At 46.5% G+C, this 17,405-nt stretch overlaps 1 protein-coding gene across 11 annotated transcripts in view; it reads right to left on the minus strand.

The window, feature by feature from the left end:
* The window catches only part of LOC123577087 (nebulin related anchoring protein), a 70,019-nt gene that overhangs the window by 35,857 nt on the left and 16,757 nt on the right, over positions 1–17,405 (minus strand). For 8 of the 11 annotated variants that reach the window (XM_045438985.1, XM_045438980.1, XM_045438979.1 and 5 more), the window contains exons 12-20: positions 15,776–15,880; positions 13,956–14,063; positions 12,879–12,983; positions 7,741–7,839; positions 6,373–6,477; positions 5,126–5,233; positions 4,776–4,877; positions 2,785–2,982; positions 2,113–2,217 (exon numbers count right to left, since the gene is read on the minus strand). In XM_045438985.1, coding sequence (XP_045294941.1) covers positions 2,113–2,217; positions 2,785–2,982; positions 4,776–4,877; positions 5,126–5,233; positions 6,373–6,477; positions 7,741–7,839; positions 12,879–12,983; positions 13,956–14,063; positions 15,776–15,880 — 1,035 coding nt within the window. The remainder of the gene's footprint in view (positions 1–2,112; positions 2,218–2,784; positions 2,983–4,775; positions 4,878–5,125; positions 5,234–6,372; positions 6,478–7,740; positions 7,840–12,878; positions 12,984–13,955; positions 14,064–15,775; positions 15,881–17,405) is intronic. The other 3 variants (XM_045438984.1, XM_045438981.1, XM_045438986.1) reach the window with 2 other exon arrangements.

Below are 17,405 nucleotides of genomic sequence, written 5' to 3' on the forward strand. Positions count from 1 at the left end.
ATCTGACACAGGAAAAGTGACACGGAGGGAACTTGGCTTTACAACCAGGAAGACGGAGGCCAAGTCTCGCCTCTGCCCCTTTCCAGCTTCATGACCTTGGGCACCTCTCTTGATCACCCGAGCTGCTCTTGCTACAGCGGCACAAAAAATAGAAGCTGTCTCACTCTGGGGTGGGGCAGAGGCTTCAATGCCATGCTTTCCGTGAGCGGAGTCCGTGGACACAGCAACGGTTCACATCAGCCGTCACCGTTAGGCATGGCGCCATCATGGCTATCCAAGGATCCCCTATGCCATAGGGAACGGGGACGCCGGGAGCCACAGGCGGGAGGCTGGCGGTTGGGTGGGATCCAGCCTCCCAGTTCCTTCATGTCCCAGATCGCCGAGGTCTCGTCCTCACTGTGTCCCCGCCTCACACCCACAAAGTAACTGGCAAGATTTCAAATGTGCTAATTCTGTCTCCCCACAGGGACTTCTTGTCCCTCCCGGAGGTTAGTTCCTCTGGCTTTTCCACCGGAGGTGCCAAAGTGGACGGGAAGGGCGGCCGCTGGGGGTGGCTTCACTGAAGCAAAAGCCTCGTGTGGCGGGGAGAGCAGAGGTGAGCACCACACCAGTTCTGTCAGCAAGAGGGTCACGGGCACCACCTGAACCCAGAGTCGGGTCTGGAATATCGGAGACTCCAAATTTCCTGCCTTTAGGGAAAAAAATTCTCCAAAGAGACTTGCAATTTTCCTCTCTAGTTCCACTGTGTTGAATGGGAAAACTCCTTCACCACATAATTGAAGGAAGTCGCATTTCCCTCCCATGGTTGGAAATTCCTGATTATTCCAGGCTCTGCATGGGTCAGATCATAAGAAATTACTGAGGAGCCAAGCATCCACCCTGGACAGGGCACAACAGAAATATAAAACAGGCGAAGAGAATAGTGTTTTCCCGGCCCTCGAGGAGCTTAATAATTCGTAGGCAGAGGAAGTGAGACAGAGATGGAAATTCCTAGGGCTGGAGGTCAGCTGGTTGGGTCTCCTTACACCTTTATCCAAGGCAAATGGGGCTTGGGTTTTCTCCACTCGGGAGTTCAGCACGCCTGAACTGAGTCATAGGAACCCTGACCTATTTCTATATCCTAACCTTATTTCTTTATTTCTATATCCTAACCTTAAGCGTGTCTGTGTCTGAGAGAAGGATGAGCAGTGGAAGAATAAGAGTCATTTACAAAACGTGCTTCGGGGATGCAATACCACCTAATGGTCAGGAGCTGGGGCATCGGGCCGAACACACTGGGACAGAGCCCAGCTCTGCTCCTCCCTCGAAACTCTCAGTCCCTCTTCCCTCACTAAAATGATCTTCACCGGGGAGTAATAGTGTCTCCTCACACAGGGCCGCCGTGAGCAACGAATGAGCAGTATGCATGCAACGTCCTCCAAGTGGTCAATCAATGACAGCAACGGCTGCGGGACTGTGCAGCTGTTATCACTATTATTACCATTTGCAAAAGATATGCCGACTCAGCCTTCCTGGTCCTGACACAAGAATTCCCTTTGAGGATCCCAAACAGAGCTCCTGAAATAGTGACACTTCCAAATGAGATGCCCTTCAAAAGTCTTCCTCTGCCGGCTGCCAAAGCCCACTTTGCCTGGTGGAGAGAGAGCCGCAGGGACTCTCAAACACTCCCTGTTCTACACGACAGAAAGGGTCGGAAGGCTCGAGCGACCTGACCGGAGTCTGCAGTGAGTCGAAGGCACAGCACCGGGAAGAGTGCTGACCTCCAAACAGCAGACCCTCTGATTCAGGAGGCAGCACGCATGCCTCACGTGACAAACACATTTTCCCACGTGCTAATCGACTGCGTATTACAACCCTTCTGGATTATTCTTTGGCTGCCCCTGCTCCTCTATGTAAACTGCTAAGGCTTCTCACGAACGCCTCCCCGGATGGGGGAGGGCGTGCGGAACATTCGTCAGGGTGCCCTGCAGGTGCGAAACGAAGAGGTCCTCCTCTGAGTCCCCCTCAAAACGAGCCGGGGGTCTGGGGAGGGGGCATCAGGGGAAAAGACGGCGTTCGGCGAGTCGCGGGCTGAGAACCACTAGGAGCCGGGGGGCCCGAGCTCAGGTTTACCTCGCTGATCAGCTGTCCCGCTTTCTTGGCCTGCTCCAAATTGAGGCTCCCCTCCGTCAGCCACCCGACTCCTTTCATCCACGCCAGGTCGGCCTTGTACTGCAGCTGCAAGAGAAAACCCAAGCTGTAATCAGACGCGTGGGTGCAAAGAAGATGGGAGAGTTCGGAAAACCCTTGCTCTCGCATTTGTAAAACTGCCCTCGGCTCTTTCATAGTCGGGCTGGACTCTCCTTGCGGGTGAGGCCACTGGCTCACCTTGTAACCAGCAGAGCATCTCCCGCCTTAGTGCTCAAACACCACAACCGCACCAAAAAGAGGGCTTTTCACACAGTTTTGACCGAACATCGTATCTCCCAACCTGCTACATTTCCAAGATTTACTTGCCATTTTCAATGCTCGCCTCCTCCTTGCTCAGCGCCGTGATCAACACATCTGGCCTTCTGCACCAGCTCTGAGCCCCAGTCCTCTGCCCTCTTGCCTCTGCTGTCTCGACTGTATCTAGGGCTCAACCTCCCCACCCACCTTCCCTGCGGCCGACACATCTCAGAAGTTCTTCCTAGTCCTCGGGGTCACGGAACAGACTCATGCACAGGTTCCAAATCGCTCTCAAGACGTGCCTGTGCCCAACCGCGAGAGGTGCAGGAAGAGAACCGGCATTGAGTGAGGGCTCACCTCGCTCTGGAGCCCGTAGGCTTTCTTGGCCCACTGAGTCTTCATGTCCTCAGGCAGCACAGTGTATTCATGCAGTTTTTTCCTGTAGTCCAGGTCACTGGCCAGAGCTTGGGCCTTCTTAGCATGCTTGATGTGTACCATGTCCATGGGTAGGTGGAAGCGGGTCTTACTCTCTTCAAAGCCTTTCTTGTATTCGACCTTGAATGTACCGACAAGACCCATTACTTGAGGTCGGCCTTTGCAGAAGCGGTTCAAAACACAGAAAAGCAGCCCGGGCTTTCATGAGGAAACGACAATGTCACTCATCTGTCAGAAAGGTGGGACCCAATTTCTGGCTCGGGAAGGCGGTGCTGCTGAGGAGCTGAGGCCCCACGCTGCTCTGGCTCTGGCAGGAATGCCTCTCACCGATATGAAATCTTTCTCCCTGGCTTCTCCAGGAGGAGAAGGCTTGATCTACGGTTTCTGCGGAACCTTTACGAGGCAGAATAACAGAGCTTGGGCTGCAGAGCCAGACAAGTCTTAGGTCAGACCCGGTCCACCCTTTGCCAAGTGGATGACCTCTGGGGCTCATGTTCCTCAGGGGACTATTGCGATAAGCAAGCAAGATAGCAGCTGAAACCTGCTAAGTGCAGGGACTGGCAGAGAGCAGCCACTTGGCAAACGTTCCCAATGAGGATGGCAATGACAGTGGTGATGTCGGTGATGACAGCGGTGACAGGGGTGATGGTGGTGTGGTGGTGAGGAAAGGTGGCATGCCACAGCGGAGTCAGTATGGTTCCAGAAGTTAGACTTCGAGGATCCAATCTCTACCTTTACCACTGACTACTACACAAGTTTGGGCAAGACACCATCCTTTGGGCCCCAACTCCTCCCACTGAAAATAAGAAGTATAATTCTGTTCTCTGTCTAACCTGCAGCCAAATTCTGTGTCTCTGTATATTTCACGATAACGCACTTCATAGGACGTGTTCTGTAGGCACATCCAAAATGGCGACCCAGATGCCAACTCTCTCAATTCTGTTTAAACCATGGCTCCTTAATGACTCACCAGGGAATTATATCTGGCTGTGCCATGCAGCCTGAACCAACTTGGAGCAGCTGCTGTAAAGCAGAAACTCGGTGCTCGTGTGCCCTTTTGGCCTCCTCGGCTTTGGCAGGGAAGGCCTGATCTGAAACCGAGTAGGTCCCTCATAGCAGAACCTTCCCTCCCCAAAGGATTTCGGCAGGTGACGTTTACCAAGGTTCATCTCCAGCCACAGTCATTTACCAGCAGGGTCATTTCGATTGGTTGGAGTTTAGGCGACTCAGTTATTATCTGCTAAACATTCTGAGTATCAAGTGTGTCGTAGCCACAGGATTCAGCCAGGACATTGTCACAACAGACAGGGCGCTTGGTGTCTAACTCTCCCCGTAAGAATTAAGCTCCGCTGGGGAGGAACCTGTTATGTGTTGTCCATTCTGATACCCCAGGTGTCTTACACGGGATCTTGCCCATAGTAGCTGCTTGGTAAACATCTGTGGGATGCATAACTGTGGCCGGACACCTTTGTACCTTGAGCAGTAGAAAGAGATCACTGTTGGGGGCCCCACCTCTCATCTATTTTATTTTAATTTTTTTAATGGAGAGAGAGAGACACAGAGCATGAGCAGGGGAAGGGGAAGGGGCAGAGAGAGAGGGAGACACAGAATCTGAACCAGGCTCCAGGCTCTGAGCTCTCAGCACAGAGCCCAACGTGGGGTTGGAACCCACGAGCCATGAGATCATGACCTGAGTCGAAGTCGGACGCTTAACTGACTGTGCCACCCAGGCGCCCCTATTTTAAAAGAACAGTATGCTTTGGCTAGATAAAGAAAGCAAACAAACTTCTCACACCAACAGGGAAAGAAATTGTAGATGGAAGTCAATAAAAAGGTAGCAGTGAAGTAGGTCCTGGAAGGACTCTTAAAGTAGCACAAGCCCGAGAAAGTGTGGAGGACGGAAAAGAGTTTACCTCACTGCTCATCTTGGCAACCTGCAGAGAGTGCAGAAGCCTGGAGTCCGTAGTGCCCATGACTTTGCCTTTTGATTTTTCGTACTCTTCCTTGTATTTAATCTTAAGAGAAAGAAAAAGGTTTACTGTGAGGGGAGAGGAAACTCTGCCATCGAAGGGGCTCTGGTATTCACAGGGCAAGGGGAAGAGTTCTGAAAACAACCTCCCCATCTTTCGCGAACCCAGAAGAAGATTAAAGAGGCGTGATGTTTACAACGTTAGCGGTCATTATTTTTTTTTTCCGCAGGACCACTGACATTTTATCGGAACCATTTCTTATGCATTTCTGAGTTAATGAGAGAAAAACCTACATTGCTCGCAAGCTCTCCGGAGGCTTTGGCGGCCAGCAGAGACATAGCATCCAGTTTCAGCTCAAATCCTTTCCCCTTGGCCTTGTCCCAGCCTTCTCTGTACTTAACCTGACGAACAGAAACACAGGTGAATAGGAGTCCCGATCCATCTTCCTGCCAAAGGTTACAAAGACGTTTAAAACAACGACGACGACCACGAAGCTGGTTTCTCCATCTGTTTGCAGACCAGAATCTTGCCTATGATGGTCAAAACGGTAACAGCAATTATTAACACGGTTTGTTGATTCCTGAGCTGTGGGGCCGTGCAGGGCAGCGTGGATGGGACGGGACAAAGAGAAGAGCTATGTGTCCATCCTTGCTCTGTTGTTTCCTGATCGTGAGACCTTGGGAAAGGCACATTAGCTCTTTCAGCCTTAATCTGCCATTTGAAAAAAAAAAAAAAATCTCCTAACATCTGTCTCAGGGCTGTTGTGGGGATAAACTGGATATAGAACATGAAAACAGATCCCAAGCTGGTAAAGATGGAAGGTATTGATATTACCATGGTCAGTTTATTGGTCCTTCCTAAGTGCCTTCTACTCATCAACTGTACATACGTTGCATTAGGCCTATGAGGCTCAGAGACATCTATGACCTCACACAGCTTAAAAATCGCAGTGCCAGCATCTGACCTGGGGGATTCTCATACCAAAGCCCATGCCACTGTGTCCCTGCAATAAATGCGTCCTTGGGGGGTGATGATAATTGAATAATTCCATTTTTGGTTGCCTGTCTCAGTGTGCTGCACAGAGCAGGCATTCAATAAATGTTAGTTCCTTTTTTTTCTTCTCCTGCCCCCATCTAGAACGAGAAGCCTAATCACAGCTCCCTTGTGACTCCAGGAAAAGTCTAGCGACTGAGATTGATCTCAAAACTCGAATTTCCGCCACACAGCGAAGCACCGGTCGGAAGTCACCAGGACGAGGATGACGATGATGGTGATGGCGTGTGTGTGTGTGTGTGTGTGTGTCTGAGAACACGCTGTGCACATGCTCAGATCATGAGAATTACATTTCTACGATCGGTTTATCCCCCGTGAACTGCCACAGTCCATGAGACGGCAAAATTCAAAACAATAATGTGACGGGCGTCTCTGATGGAACGTGTCTCCCCCAAACACAACAGCCCCTGCTTGTTGGGACTGGTGCCCTCACCTTCACAAAGGTTACGCACCCCCTGCCACGTTCTCACCTCCACTGCTTGCCTACCTCACTGAATAGTTCAGCATTGGTTCTGGCCTTCACCAGCTGAGGTATGTCCTGTGGCAGTGTGTAATTCAACTTGTTTTTCTCATAGTCAGCGCGGTAATTCACCTGTGGGATTTAAAATCAACCCACAGGGTAAATGCAAGGTTTTGATACGGACAGGAGGTGAATTTTGGAGGCAATCCTCTCTTTTTCACTTTCCCCTTAGACCCAATAGCCGACAAGGAGTTTTTGGAAAATTTGACAAGGAAGCCTGCAAGTTTATGAGTGTTTGAAATTAGCTGATTAAAGAGGTCAAGTGACAAGTAAAACAACTCCAAGGCACACTCTGAGTTGTGAGTGTATAAAATATCCCCTGGGGTTATTTCGCCAACTCTCCTTTGAAGCACTATGGATACAGAACTTTTTTTTTTTTTTTTTTAATGTGCTATACCACTAAACATCTCACTATAGGCAGAGTAGATACTCAGGGAGTAACTATCAATGGCTGCTCATATTGAAAAAAAAAAAAAAGCCATCTTAAGTCACACACAAAAAAGGGCCGACCAGACATTAGGTGATTGCCAGTGGAAAAATAGAGCATCATCTGAAAAGCATCCTTGGCCCCAAATTGAACCTGAGCCTGATCCAACCTATAAATCTAGCTACTATTTTATGGGACATTTGGAGGCCAGAGGAACACATGAAGTCCACATAGGGATCCAGCAAGCAAAGTGCAGACTGTGGGAAACGTAACAGGATAAACAGTCCAGTTTCTTCAATAAACAACTTGCAAGAAAGAAAAGAGAAAAACAGGAAAACTTAAAGATGAAAAGAAGCTTAAAGAGCTATCAGCCATTCACAAGCATGGACCTCATTTGGATCCCGTTCCAAACGAACCGTAAGACAAAATGATAACTTTATGAGATCACTGGAACATTGAATGCTAATAGGACACTGGTGGCATTAAGAATCACTATTAGTTTTTTGGGGTGATATACTAAAATTGTATAAATATGTCTAAAAATTTTTAATCATTTAGAGATTTACCCTAAAGTATTGATAGGTTAAATTATCTAATCTTTGGTCTTTTTCTTTAAAATAACACAAAATGGGGAAGTGGATGGGCATAGAGATGAAGCATGACTGGCCATGAGTTGGTAGTGGTTGAAGCTGAGTGATGGATACACGGGGAGTCGTCACATTATCCTTTCTACACTTAAATATATTTGGAATTTTCCATAATAAACAGTTTACATTGAGGGGAGGTCATTTCATGGTTGTCACAAGACATAGGTCACCATGAGTGAAAGCCAAATCCTTTGGGAGCCAGATATCCAGGGGTCACAAAGCAATTGTGAGTCCCCCACTAGGCAAGGACAGGTTACTTACATGACTCAGTTGCTGGGCATTGATTTTGGCTTGGACAATTTGAGGGGTGTTGGTCACAGAGCTGTATTTCAATTTGTCGATGCTTTGCCTATAGTTGACCTGGTTAAAACAAACAAACAAAAAACACTTTTCTCTAAGATTTGCTTATTAGTTCCCTGCCCCTAAGCTCAGCAGAGCTGTGATCCTCTGATTACTACAAAAAGGATCAAAGATTCCAACTGGAAACCAACAGACTCTCCAACCCCACAGACAAGAAAACCCCAACACATGGTAGAATTGAGTGACTTTAACAGGAGCACAGTGAGCCAGTGAGCACAGGAAAAGGTGCTCACCTACGTTATTATTGTTATGAATCAGAGAAATGCATATGAAAACTGCAATTAGACACCCCTCCGCTTTTGCCTGAAGAGTGAACATTTAAGCCACTGACTCTACCAAGGGCTGGCAAGGATGTGGAGCTGCAGAAACGCTCACAACACAGCTGGTGGAAGTGCGGGTTGGCAAAGCCACTTTGGGACCAATATGGCGCTTTGGCATACACACCCATACCTTAGGTCTCAACAGTTCTATTCTTACATGCATTCCCAATGGAATCACACGCACAAGGTCACGTTGTAATAATTCAAGCCGCCTATCTATGCTTAATGTACTTTTCTATATATGCTTTATGCTTCAAAAGAAAAGAGGTCTTTTTAAAAAGGGAACGAAAAATGCAAGAGGAACAAAAAGTCCAACTGATGCCATAGGCACGTCGAGGTGGGAGGTGAGGGCGCATCAGTAGCTCTGGGCAAGGACAGTCTTCGCGTGGCTTCACCCTGTACGCCAGCCCCTGCCTGGCCCTCACTTCCGCCCCGTCGGTGTCCCTGAGAAAATGGCCGAAAGCTTTGCACGTTCGCGAAAGAAGAAGGGTGGGCCGGTTCAGAAGAGGAGGTAAGATAAACCTCCAGCACGGCCTAGGGCACTGACTTCCAGGTTTCCCATCATTTCAAGACACGGGGGGCTCGTGGGTTTTCTCTTTGGAAAGTACAATTTGCCCTTCAGAGACTCAAGGATTATTAGCCATTTGCCCATGAGAAGACATTCATTCAATTGTCTCCTTTTCCTTCGAACATCCACTAAGAGATGGATGATCTTCCTCCTAAGATCCACTGTAGACAGAATGCGAATTGAGCAGAGAGGTATAGGAACATGTCTGAGGCCTGGCGGCAGGTGATGAGGGAGGAGGTGGCGGTGAGCTGCGCGAGGGCCCAGAGCCCTGCACAGGCGGAAGGGGAGCCGGGATGCAGGCTAGCGAAGACGAAGAGGCTGGAGGTGAGGGATGGCCTGTTCCACGGTCTAACCAAGGCCGGCCCTCAATCCAGGGAAAGGAGGGAAAACTTAACGCACCCCTAACCTATTCCTGACCTTCTTCCCTGCGGCCTGCGTGGTCCCCTGACGCTCATTCATTTGCTCATTCTGCATTCCTTCAGCAAACAGCCACAGAAGGCTACTCTGCACGGAGCGAGCAGACTTGCACAGTCCGTGCAGATATCTCAGCTGGGCCCTTGCTCCCAGGACCCCACACTGACCCAGTGGCTTGTGACACCCGAGCCCCTCTGCCTATAGGCTCCTGGCTAGGCCCTCCCGTCAGCGACACCCCGGTTTTGCTCATAGCAACCAGATCACTGAACACCCTACGCCCAGTCTTCATGCCTCTGTCGTATCGCCTGAAGCCCGGGACCCCGCCCGGTCTCCCACACAGTGCGGCCGCATCCTTCGGCCTAGGTCACGCCTAAGAACGTCACACCCCTTTGCTGTGTCCCCACTGTCTACTGGCACCTCTGCCCAGACCTCCACCTACCGCCTCTGGCCATACTCCTCTGGCCGCTGGCCCTGCCCTCCGCAAGGGGCACCACTGCCCTGTCCTCCCACCAGCGGTCTGTCTAGAGTCTGACGCCTCTCATTCTATCTGCCGGCTGCTACTTCCTGTTGCTGCCTTCATAGGTGACAGCTCACCTCAGGGAGACTTTGCAGCCCAGAGGTCACAAAATCTGTGCCAGCCGGACAGACCACTAGCTGGGTACAGGTGAAGGGCTAGTAGGGGCTAAGGGTTTGGCCTCATTGTTGGGGAAGCATTCAGGAGTGGGGGGGACTGTGGCAAAGGCCCGCAGCTGCTGCTCAGCTCTGGGAACCAGTTACGGTGCAACAGTGCGGGGCCCAGAATGATCAGCTCTTCCAGTTATTCCAAAGAAACCCGAAATCTATTTTATTCTGTCAAGTCTTGCCATTGTTAAATGCTGACGAATAGTTCCACGTTTTTAAAGCCCAGTGACTCAAGTGAAATAGAGGGCCATTGTCTCCCGTGTCTCCTCTTTGTACTCACTCCATTCTTGCCTGTCCCGCCACGGGCTAACGACAATCGTGGCTTAAGAATGGTACTTCCTGTGCCTAGCACCACTTCCGGTGCTTCACACACATGAATGCATTTAATCCAACCACCCTGCGGGCAGACGCTCTTATTATCCCCACCTTACAAGGCAAAAACTGAGTCCCAGAGAACTAATTTGCCCAAGGTCACCCGGCTAATGTCAGCCAAAGTGGCTCCCACTGTAACCCTGGCTTGCCAAAGCGAGGGTGCTTGGAGCGATTACTTTTTTTTTTTTTCTTTACAGATGAATCAGGGATTCCCCCATAGCCAGAGCTACCATTGTTTAGACAGGCAAATATGTTCTGGGTATGAACAAATGACTTACAAATTAACTCCTAGAACAGGATCTAGGAAAAATTGAGCTTTCCCGACACTGAGCCACGGGGTATTTTGTTGGATTTGGAGATAAAGCACGGCATCGCTTTGTGCTTTTTGGTTAGTGGTCCAGGGAGAGAAGTTTTTGCACACTGTGAGTTGCGGATATGGGGTATATAGGAAAAGTAGGAAATATAAAGTCATTTCAATGTCAACCATTAATGAGATTAGAGTGCAGTTGCTTCCTGGTGCATTAACTCAGAGGGGAAATTATCATCTCATAATAAAGAGTCTATTAGAGTTCAGAATTATGCATGATAAAATGTCACGAAAACTGTATTTTTTTTAAAAGGCATATTCCTTCCCAATAATTCTGCATTAGTATGTTGCAGAGCACAATTACTCTCCTCTGCGGGACATAATTAACAGTCTCCAAGATTAATCACATCTCTGCAACATCACAGATGCTTGGCCATTGCTTCAATCTACTTTCTGAAGGAGCTCTTTGCTGAGGATGGAATCTCATTTTAATGCTATTAGTGTTGATAAAATCCATCTGAAGGGAATGCTCTCTAATTAAAGACGCACGCTTGTTTATTTCATTTCATAGCTATTTGACCACCTTTAGAGCCACCAGACAGAGGGACCACAAATGCTCTTGTAATGGATTCCCCCCAACTTCCTTCCCCAAACTTCCTTCTCCCAATACTTCCTGTATGTAAATCTCTACGTTCTGGGGTGGTAAATTCAAATTCACATGGGAGCCAGGAAGGGAAGGTAAAGGAGAATAAGATAACCCAGAGCAGCTGCCCCTCAGTCCCAGCCAGTTGCTATCATGCAGGAGCTAGGGTAGCCATTCCCAGCATTTTTAGATTTTTCCAGAAGAGATGAAAATATGAATTTTTACATGAACTCCCCAAATCTCTATATGTTGGTCCAATTACTTTTTCAACTCTGTGTGGTCAAACTAAACGTCTCTGTAACCTGGATCTGGCTCTTGGGCTTCTAGTTCAGAATCTCCCTCTTCTTCTAATTAGTATTTTGAATCCAGTCTGGTTTGATTCTCCTATCAGACTCGTGCAGCTGACCAGGCTGTATTTCAAGTGCGTGGTTTGATTCCACAGCCTTCCACAGACAAATGTAATAGCAAGTCCTGTTACAATGGGAGTACAAAGTTGTACGAATCTCTCTCCACTTGACTGTGCTCTTAGGCATGACTGATGGCGTTCTACAGGCTGAGCAGACACTCCCATTTTAATGAGGTGCTCTTGGTCCTCAAGTTTCCCAGGTAATGCATGCAGCCAAAATAGAAAGGAAGTAGCTTAGGTAGTCAAGTGTAACCTTGGGTTTCATGAAGGTGATGTGAGAAAGTCAACCCAACCAAACTTCCTGGGAAAAGAAGAAGCAAAGCTTAGGCCCTTTATATTCCTTGACTTCCCATTCTTTGCTTTACTACACATTTGAAAAGCTTATTTCATTCACCAAACTATCCTTTGCCGGTGACTGTCCTTTGCTGTCCCATAAGCCGTGCATTAAACACTGGAGATGCCCAGCTGAACCCGACAAGGCTCCCACTCCGAGCAAAAGGGAGAGCGACCCGAAGACCTATTTACCGAGAGCAACACCCAAGTCAACTACTGAGGTCATGCTGATCCCAAGGGAATGTAAAGGAAAGTAGCACTGGGCATTGAGTAAATATATGTTGAATTATTTATTAAATTATTGACTGGTTGGAGATAACCATCACTGGCCAATAACTAGGATATGAACTCAGTTCTAAACCACCTTAACTACTTTTTAAGATAGCAGATGACTTTAATCTTTTTCTTTGTACTTTTCTGTATTTCCTAAATTGCCTGTAATAAGCATATACAGTAAAATTCTTACACTTAGAAAACAATAAATTTAATTAATTATACTTATTTCATTGGGACAAGTCAAACTGTACTTAAATAAAATCACCACTATAGAAATTAAGAAATACATATACTTTCCCAAGTGCTCCTGAGAGAAAATTGAGTCAACATTACCACTTCCTCTCAACTTTTAGCTATTTTATTTTACTTCCTGCAGTCCTTCAACGTACCATACTCCAAAACTTAATTAAGAAAAAAAGAAGCTCCTCATTGCTAAAGAATGATTACTTTCAATGTGCCCAACAGCAGACATATTCCACCAAATTCTGTAAGGAGATACTGAAGAACAGGTTATTTTCAAGATGGGACCAGAGTTGTCCCCACCTTACATGGAAAATCTAAGAGTTTCCAAACATGCATACGTGAGCTTCCTAGTGGGAAAGTTCCCCTTCTTAATCCCTTCCATCTGTTACGAACTTTCCATCTCGCTACTTAAGAATCACTCCACAGGAGGAAGGGACAAGCAATAAAGCAGAAGGTGCTACCGGAAGAGAACTTACATCTTTCAAGGGAACCAGTCTCACTGTGGTTTGATAGGAAGGAGTAAGAGTGGCTGGGTAGTTGTAGTCCACAACATCGTGTTTATAATCAGCCTTGTAGGCAACCTGAAACACAAAGAAAAAGAAAGAAAGAAAGAAAGTAGTCCCCACTTTCTTTTGACCTTGTTTGAATGACATAGGAAACTTCTAAAAAGTAACAAGAAATAAAATTAATTCAGTTTCACCACCTCCAAGGAAAATTAAATTATGTTCGCACTTTGCCTTTAATCGATTTGAATTCTTAATTAATCCAAAATTAGTGAACTTCCATCTGTAGCACATTTTTATTTTATCTTTCTTATTAATTATGGAACCCCTTACAAAGGGAAGCAGTGGCACATGGGTATGTGATGAAAGAGCTTCTTGGCTAAACCCCCAGAAAATAAACGAAAAGTCAAGATTTAAAAATTTTTTTTCTATAGGTCAAATTTGACATTCTCAAGCAGAGGAAATTTGACCTTTGTATGTTTTAATAATGAAATCAGTTTCTTTTAAGTGCCCTGTACCTCCAAGATTTACAACCTGACATTTGCAACCCTGTCAACCGAACTGACAAAGCCAAGGAGAGATTAACAGATTACACACAATGGGATCCGATCTATTTCGTTATCCCACCACCTTGACCGGCAGTTGCCCGCAGGAGGTCTTCAATGAACACTACCATTGAATAAATGAATGAACCAACCAACCCACTAACCAACTCCAAACAAGCCACAAACACTATGGAAATTTGAGGGATTTCAAGTAAGAATTATGCTCAGCCATTTTTCTCTCTCTCTCAGAAACGGAATGTGTTTCTCACACTAGATCCATGATAACACATTTAAGAACTCTTTAAGCCAGAGAAAGCTGAGACCAATAAATTGAAGCTTTTGCAAATTGTCAACCTAGCTTTGGTGGTATCGGTTAATGTTTACACAATAGAACACTGACTTTTACAAAGGGAAGTCAAAAAAGAATTGGCTGAAATCTTCACGTTTCACCTCCCTCCACCCCAACAGGTCCCCAGACCTACAGGCCCTTCAAACTAGGACTCACATTGCTTGCCAGGCTTCCAACCTTCATAGCATGGAGGGTCCGTCTGTCCATACCAACTCCTTCATAGTGGCCCCTCATGTGGTTCTGGTAGTTTTCTTTATATTTATTCTACACGGAAACACAAAACTTTCAAGAATTTTTCAAAGAAAAATTCTCCTCCCAACCTGTTGAAGATAAACTACTACTCATCTTAATGTACTAAATTGTTAACATAAAAGATTACATAGAACCTACCGAAGTAGTCAGTGCCTTGCTGAGTGAAAAAGACAAACCTTTTTTTAACAAAACAACTTACACTTCAAGCAAGCACAAGAGGCTGGAGTGCGGCCAGAACACGGGCACACAACCAAACACAGGATCTGGGTGAGCACAGGCAGTACACAACAGACCCAGTTTTCTTGGAACATTTCTAATTGTAAATATACCAGATTTTTCCCCCTGTGAAAACCTACCCTGAGCGTGTGGCGCTCCCCAACGGACAGGCGCTGATTATGCAGGCGCTCGGGGCTCACGTAAATCACTACAGGCTATTACCTCCGTTTCTAATTATATGAAGAATATAACCTGAGCTTTGCCAAATTCTGTGATTTTTACACCATAAGTGGGTTACGACTAAAACCATGAGAAGTAATGACGTCATGTCCCAAATGCAGCTTACCAAATGAAGAGAAAACCAAAACGGGATACCAAGAAGTCATAAACAGGACCACTTTGGGTGGCTTCTAACGAAGCTATGTTAAAATAATCTACCCTGGGAGGCCATAGAGTTTCTAGGCAGTGATCCTTTTTTTTTTTTTTTTTTTTTTTAATGTTTACTTATTTTTGAGAGACAGAGAGAGGCAGAGCGTGAGTGGGGGAGGAGCGGAGACAGAGGGAGACACAGAATCCGAAGCAGGCTCCGGGCTCTGAGCTGTCAGCACACAGCCCGACGCGGGGGCTCGAACCCACAAACTGTGAGATCGTGACCTGATCCGAAGTTGGACTCTTAACTGACTGAGCCACCCAGGCGCCCTATAGGCAGTGAAATTCTTTAGACAAATCTATTACTATGTCTGAGACACGATCCTACTCGGCTCATCTTCACAAACACTCCATGACGAGGAGGGACTTAGTATCATCTCCATTTTATAGGTGGACAAAGTGGCTCAGAGAGCTTAAACAAGTTGCCCAAAGTCAAACACTTGGCTAATCATGGAGCCAGGACTGTCAGCTCCAAAGCTGGTGCTCTTAACCCCTATATTTAGGTAATAAATTCCTCCCTGAACCTTACAAATTCCCTCAGGATTTTAAATTCTACTATTATGTGCAGCTAAGCAGAAATAAAATCACATCTAGTATAGGTCCTTGATGTGCTCAACGAAACGTCCCCAGAACTTTGGGAATTTCCAGATTTGCAAATGCCACTCTAGCATGTCTCTGCTCATCTGTAAAATGAGGAAAGAACATCTGGGTCCCCAGGTTAAAGGAGATTGGGTACTAAGAAGCACGAGGTCACATTGAGAGGCGATGTTACATGCTCAGCCAGCCTCCCTCCCCAGCATTCACCACCAGGAGCCAGCTACCGCTACACAGGAAGAACACAAGAGGATGGGTGCTACCATGAGGACTCAAGGTCATGCATGAGGCAGGGGGCGTGGCAGAATTTAACACTACATGGACTACTGCCTGCAGGCAACCTTAATCAAGACTCTTAGGTATTCGTGCCTGAGAGGCCATGCTTCCGGGACAAACAGATATGTTCACACAGACTGTCTCTAAGAGACCTAGAAACTAGCTCATCAACAAAACCCCAAACCAACGCTGAGGTGTTAAAAACTCACATCACTGGTGAATTTTGAGATCTTGCTCACGTTCCTGAATTGAGGCGTCTCACAGTAGTTGATACTGTGACCTTTACTACTTTCCAGGTCCTTCTTATATTCCACCTTGGAAACCAAAACACCAGATGCACAGTAAAACCAAGCCCGAAGCCACTCTTGAAAAATGTCACCAGGACTTTACTAGGATATTTTTAGAAAACTTTCAACCCAGCATTTAAAAAGATCAGGCATAGGATACTGTAAGTTAGCAGTACATGTTTTCCTTTCAAATAATAAATAAGTAAATCAACAATTTGGTTCTGAAAATTAAATAGTCCCTTTCAAGAGAAACTACAGTAAGATTTCATAGAGCCCAAGAAGGGGAAAAACAGGTTTGAGAAATCAGGACAGTGGTCACTCTTGGGGGAAAGTGTCTGTGGGATTGGGAGGGATATGTCTGAGTCATGTCCTGTTTCTTGATCTGGATGCTAGGCGCACAGATGTGTCCACTTGTGGAAATCCTTTCCCTTATGTACACATGACCTATACACTTCTCCGTATGTACACTTCAATAAAACGTAGGCCCAAAAGTTGCTTTACAAAGCAGTATAATAACTGAGACCACTAACAGATGCATCGAGTGCCTTCTAATTTTAAGTGGGTTGGCTAGTTGAGCTCCCCTGGGTAGCTGGATGCAAGATGTGAGGCTACAGTCATGAAATAGACTCCAAGTCATGCTAGGTAATTGGAGGAGGCAGCTGCAGACTGATTACCACGAATAGAGCACGACTGGTTTGTCTTACGGGATAAACATAACAGCGAAAAGAAACCGAAGGTTCTCTTGTGACACCTCACCAAGAAAATATATATAATTTGTTATCCTATCTTATAAAACATATGGTGGAAACATGCTTGTTAAAGTATGCAAGATGTGGGGCGCCTGGGTGGCTCAGTCGGTTAAGCGTCCAACTTCAGCTCAGGTCATGATCTCGCGGTCCGTGAGTTCGAGCCCCGCGTTGGGCTCTGTGCTGACCGCTCAGAGCCTGGAGCCTGTTTCGGATTCTGTGTCTCCCTCTCTCTCTGACCCTCCCCCATTCATGCTCTGTCTCTCTCTGTCTCTCTCTGTCTCAAAAATAAACGTTAAAAAAAATTTTTTTTTAATAAATAAAGTATGCAAGATGCATTATAATGCTCACAATCTGATATAAAGTGAAAAAAGTACACCAGACCGTAAATATAGTTGAATTCTAATCTATAAATGTCTTCATATTCATAAACTAGGTTATAGTATCTTCACCCAGACAAAGGCCAAAATGTTAACAGTGTTTTTCCTGGGTGGTAAAATGGTACTTTCAGAGATCTGGTTCCAATTCTGTTCCTGAAAGTCTCTCTAAACCAGAATAAGATACTCTACTTTTCCAGACCTACGACAAAGTGAGGACCTAACAATTCCAAAGGTTCCATCTAGATCCACTGTTCCGTGAATCGAGAGCAAGTTCCGGCAACTACCGGATTCTGTTCTTGTGGTGTGAAAGCAGTCATCGACAACGTGTAACCAAACATGAGGTGGTGGTGTTCCAATAAACCTTTATCTACAAAACCGGGCTATGGGTCAGATTTGGCACTCGGGTTGTAGTTCGCTGACCTCTGG

The sequence above is a fragment of the Leopardus geoffroyi genome, chromosome D2, assembly GCF_018350155.1.
Source record: "Leopardus geoffroyi isolate Oge1 chromosome D2, O.geoffroyi_Oge1_pat1.0, whole genome shotgun sequence".
In the NCBI taxonomy this organism is placed as follows: Eukaryota; Metazoa; Chordata; class Mammalia; order Carnivora; family Felidae; genus Leopardus; species Leopardus geoffroyi.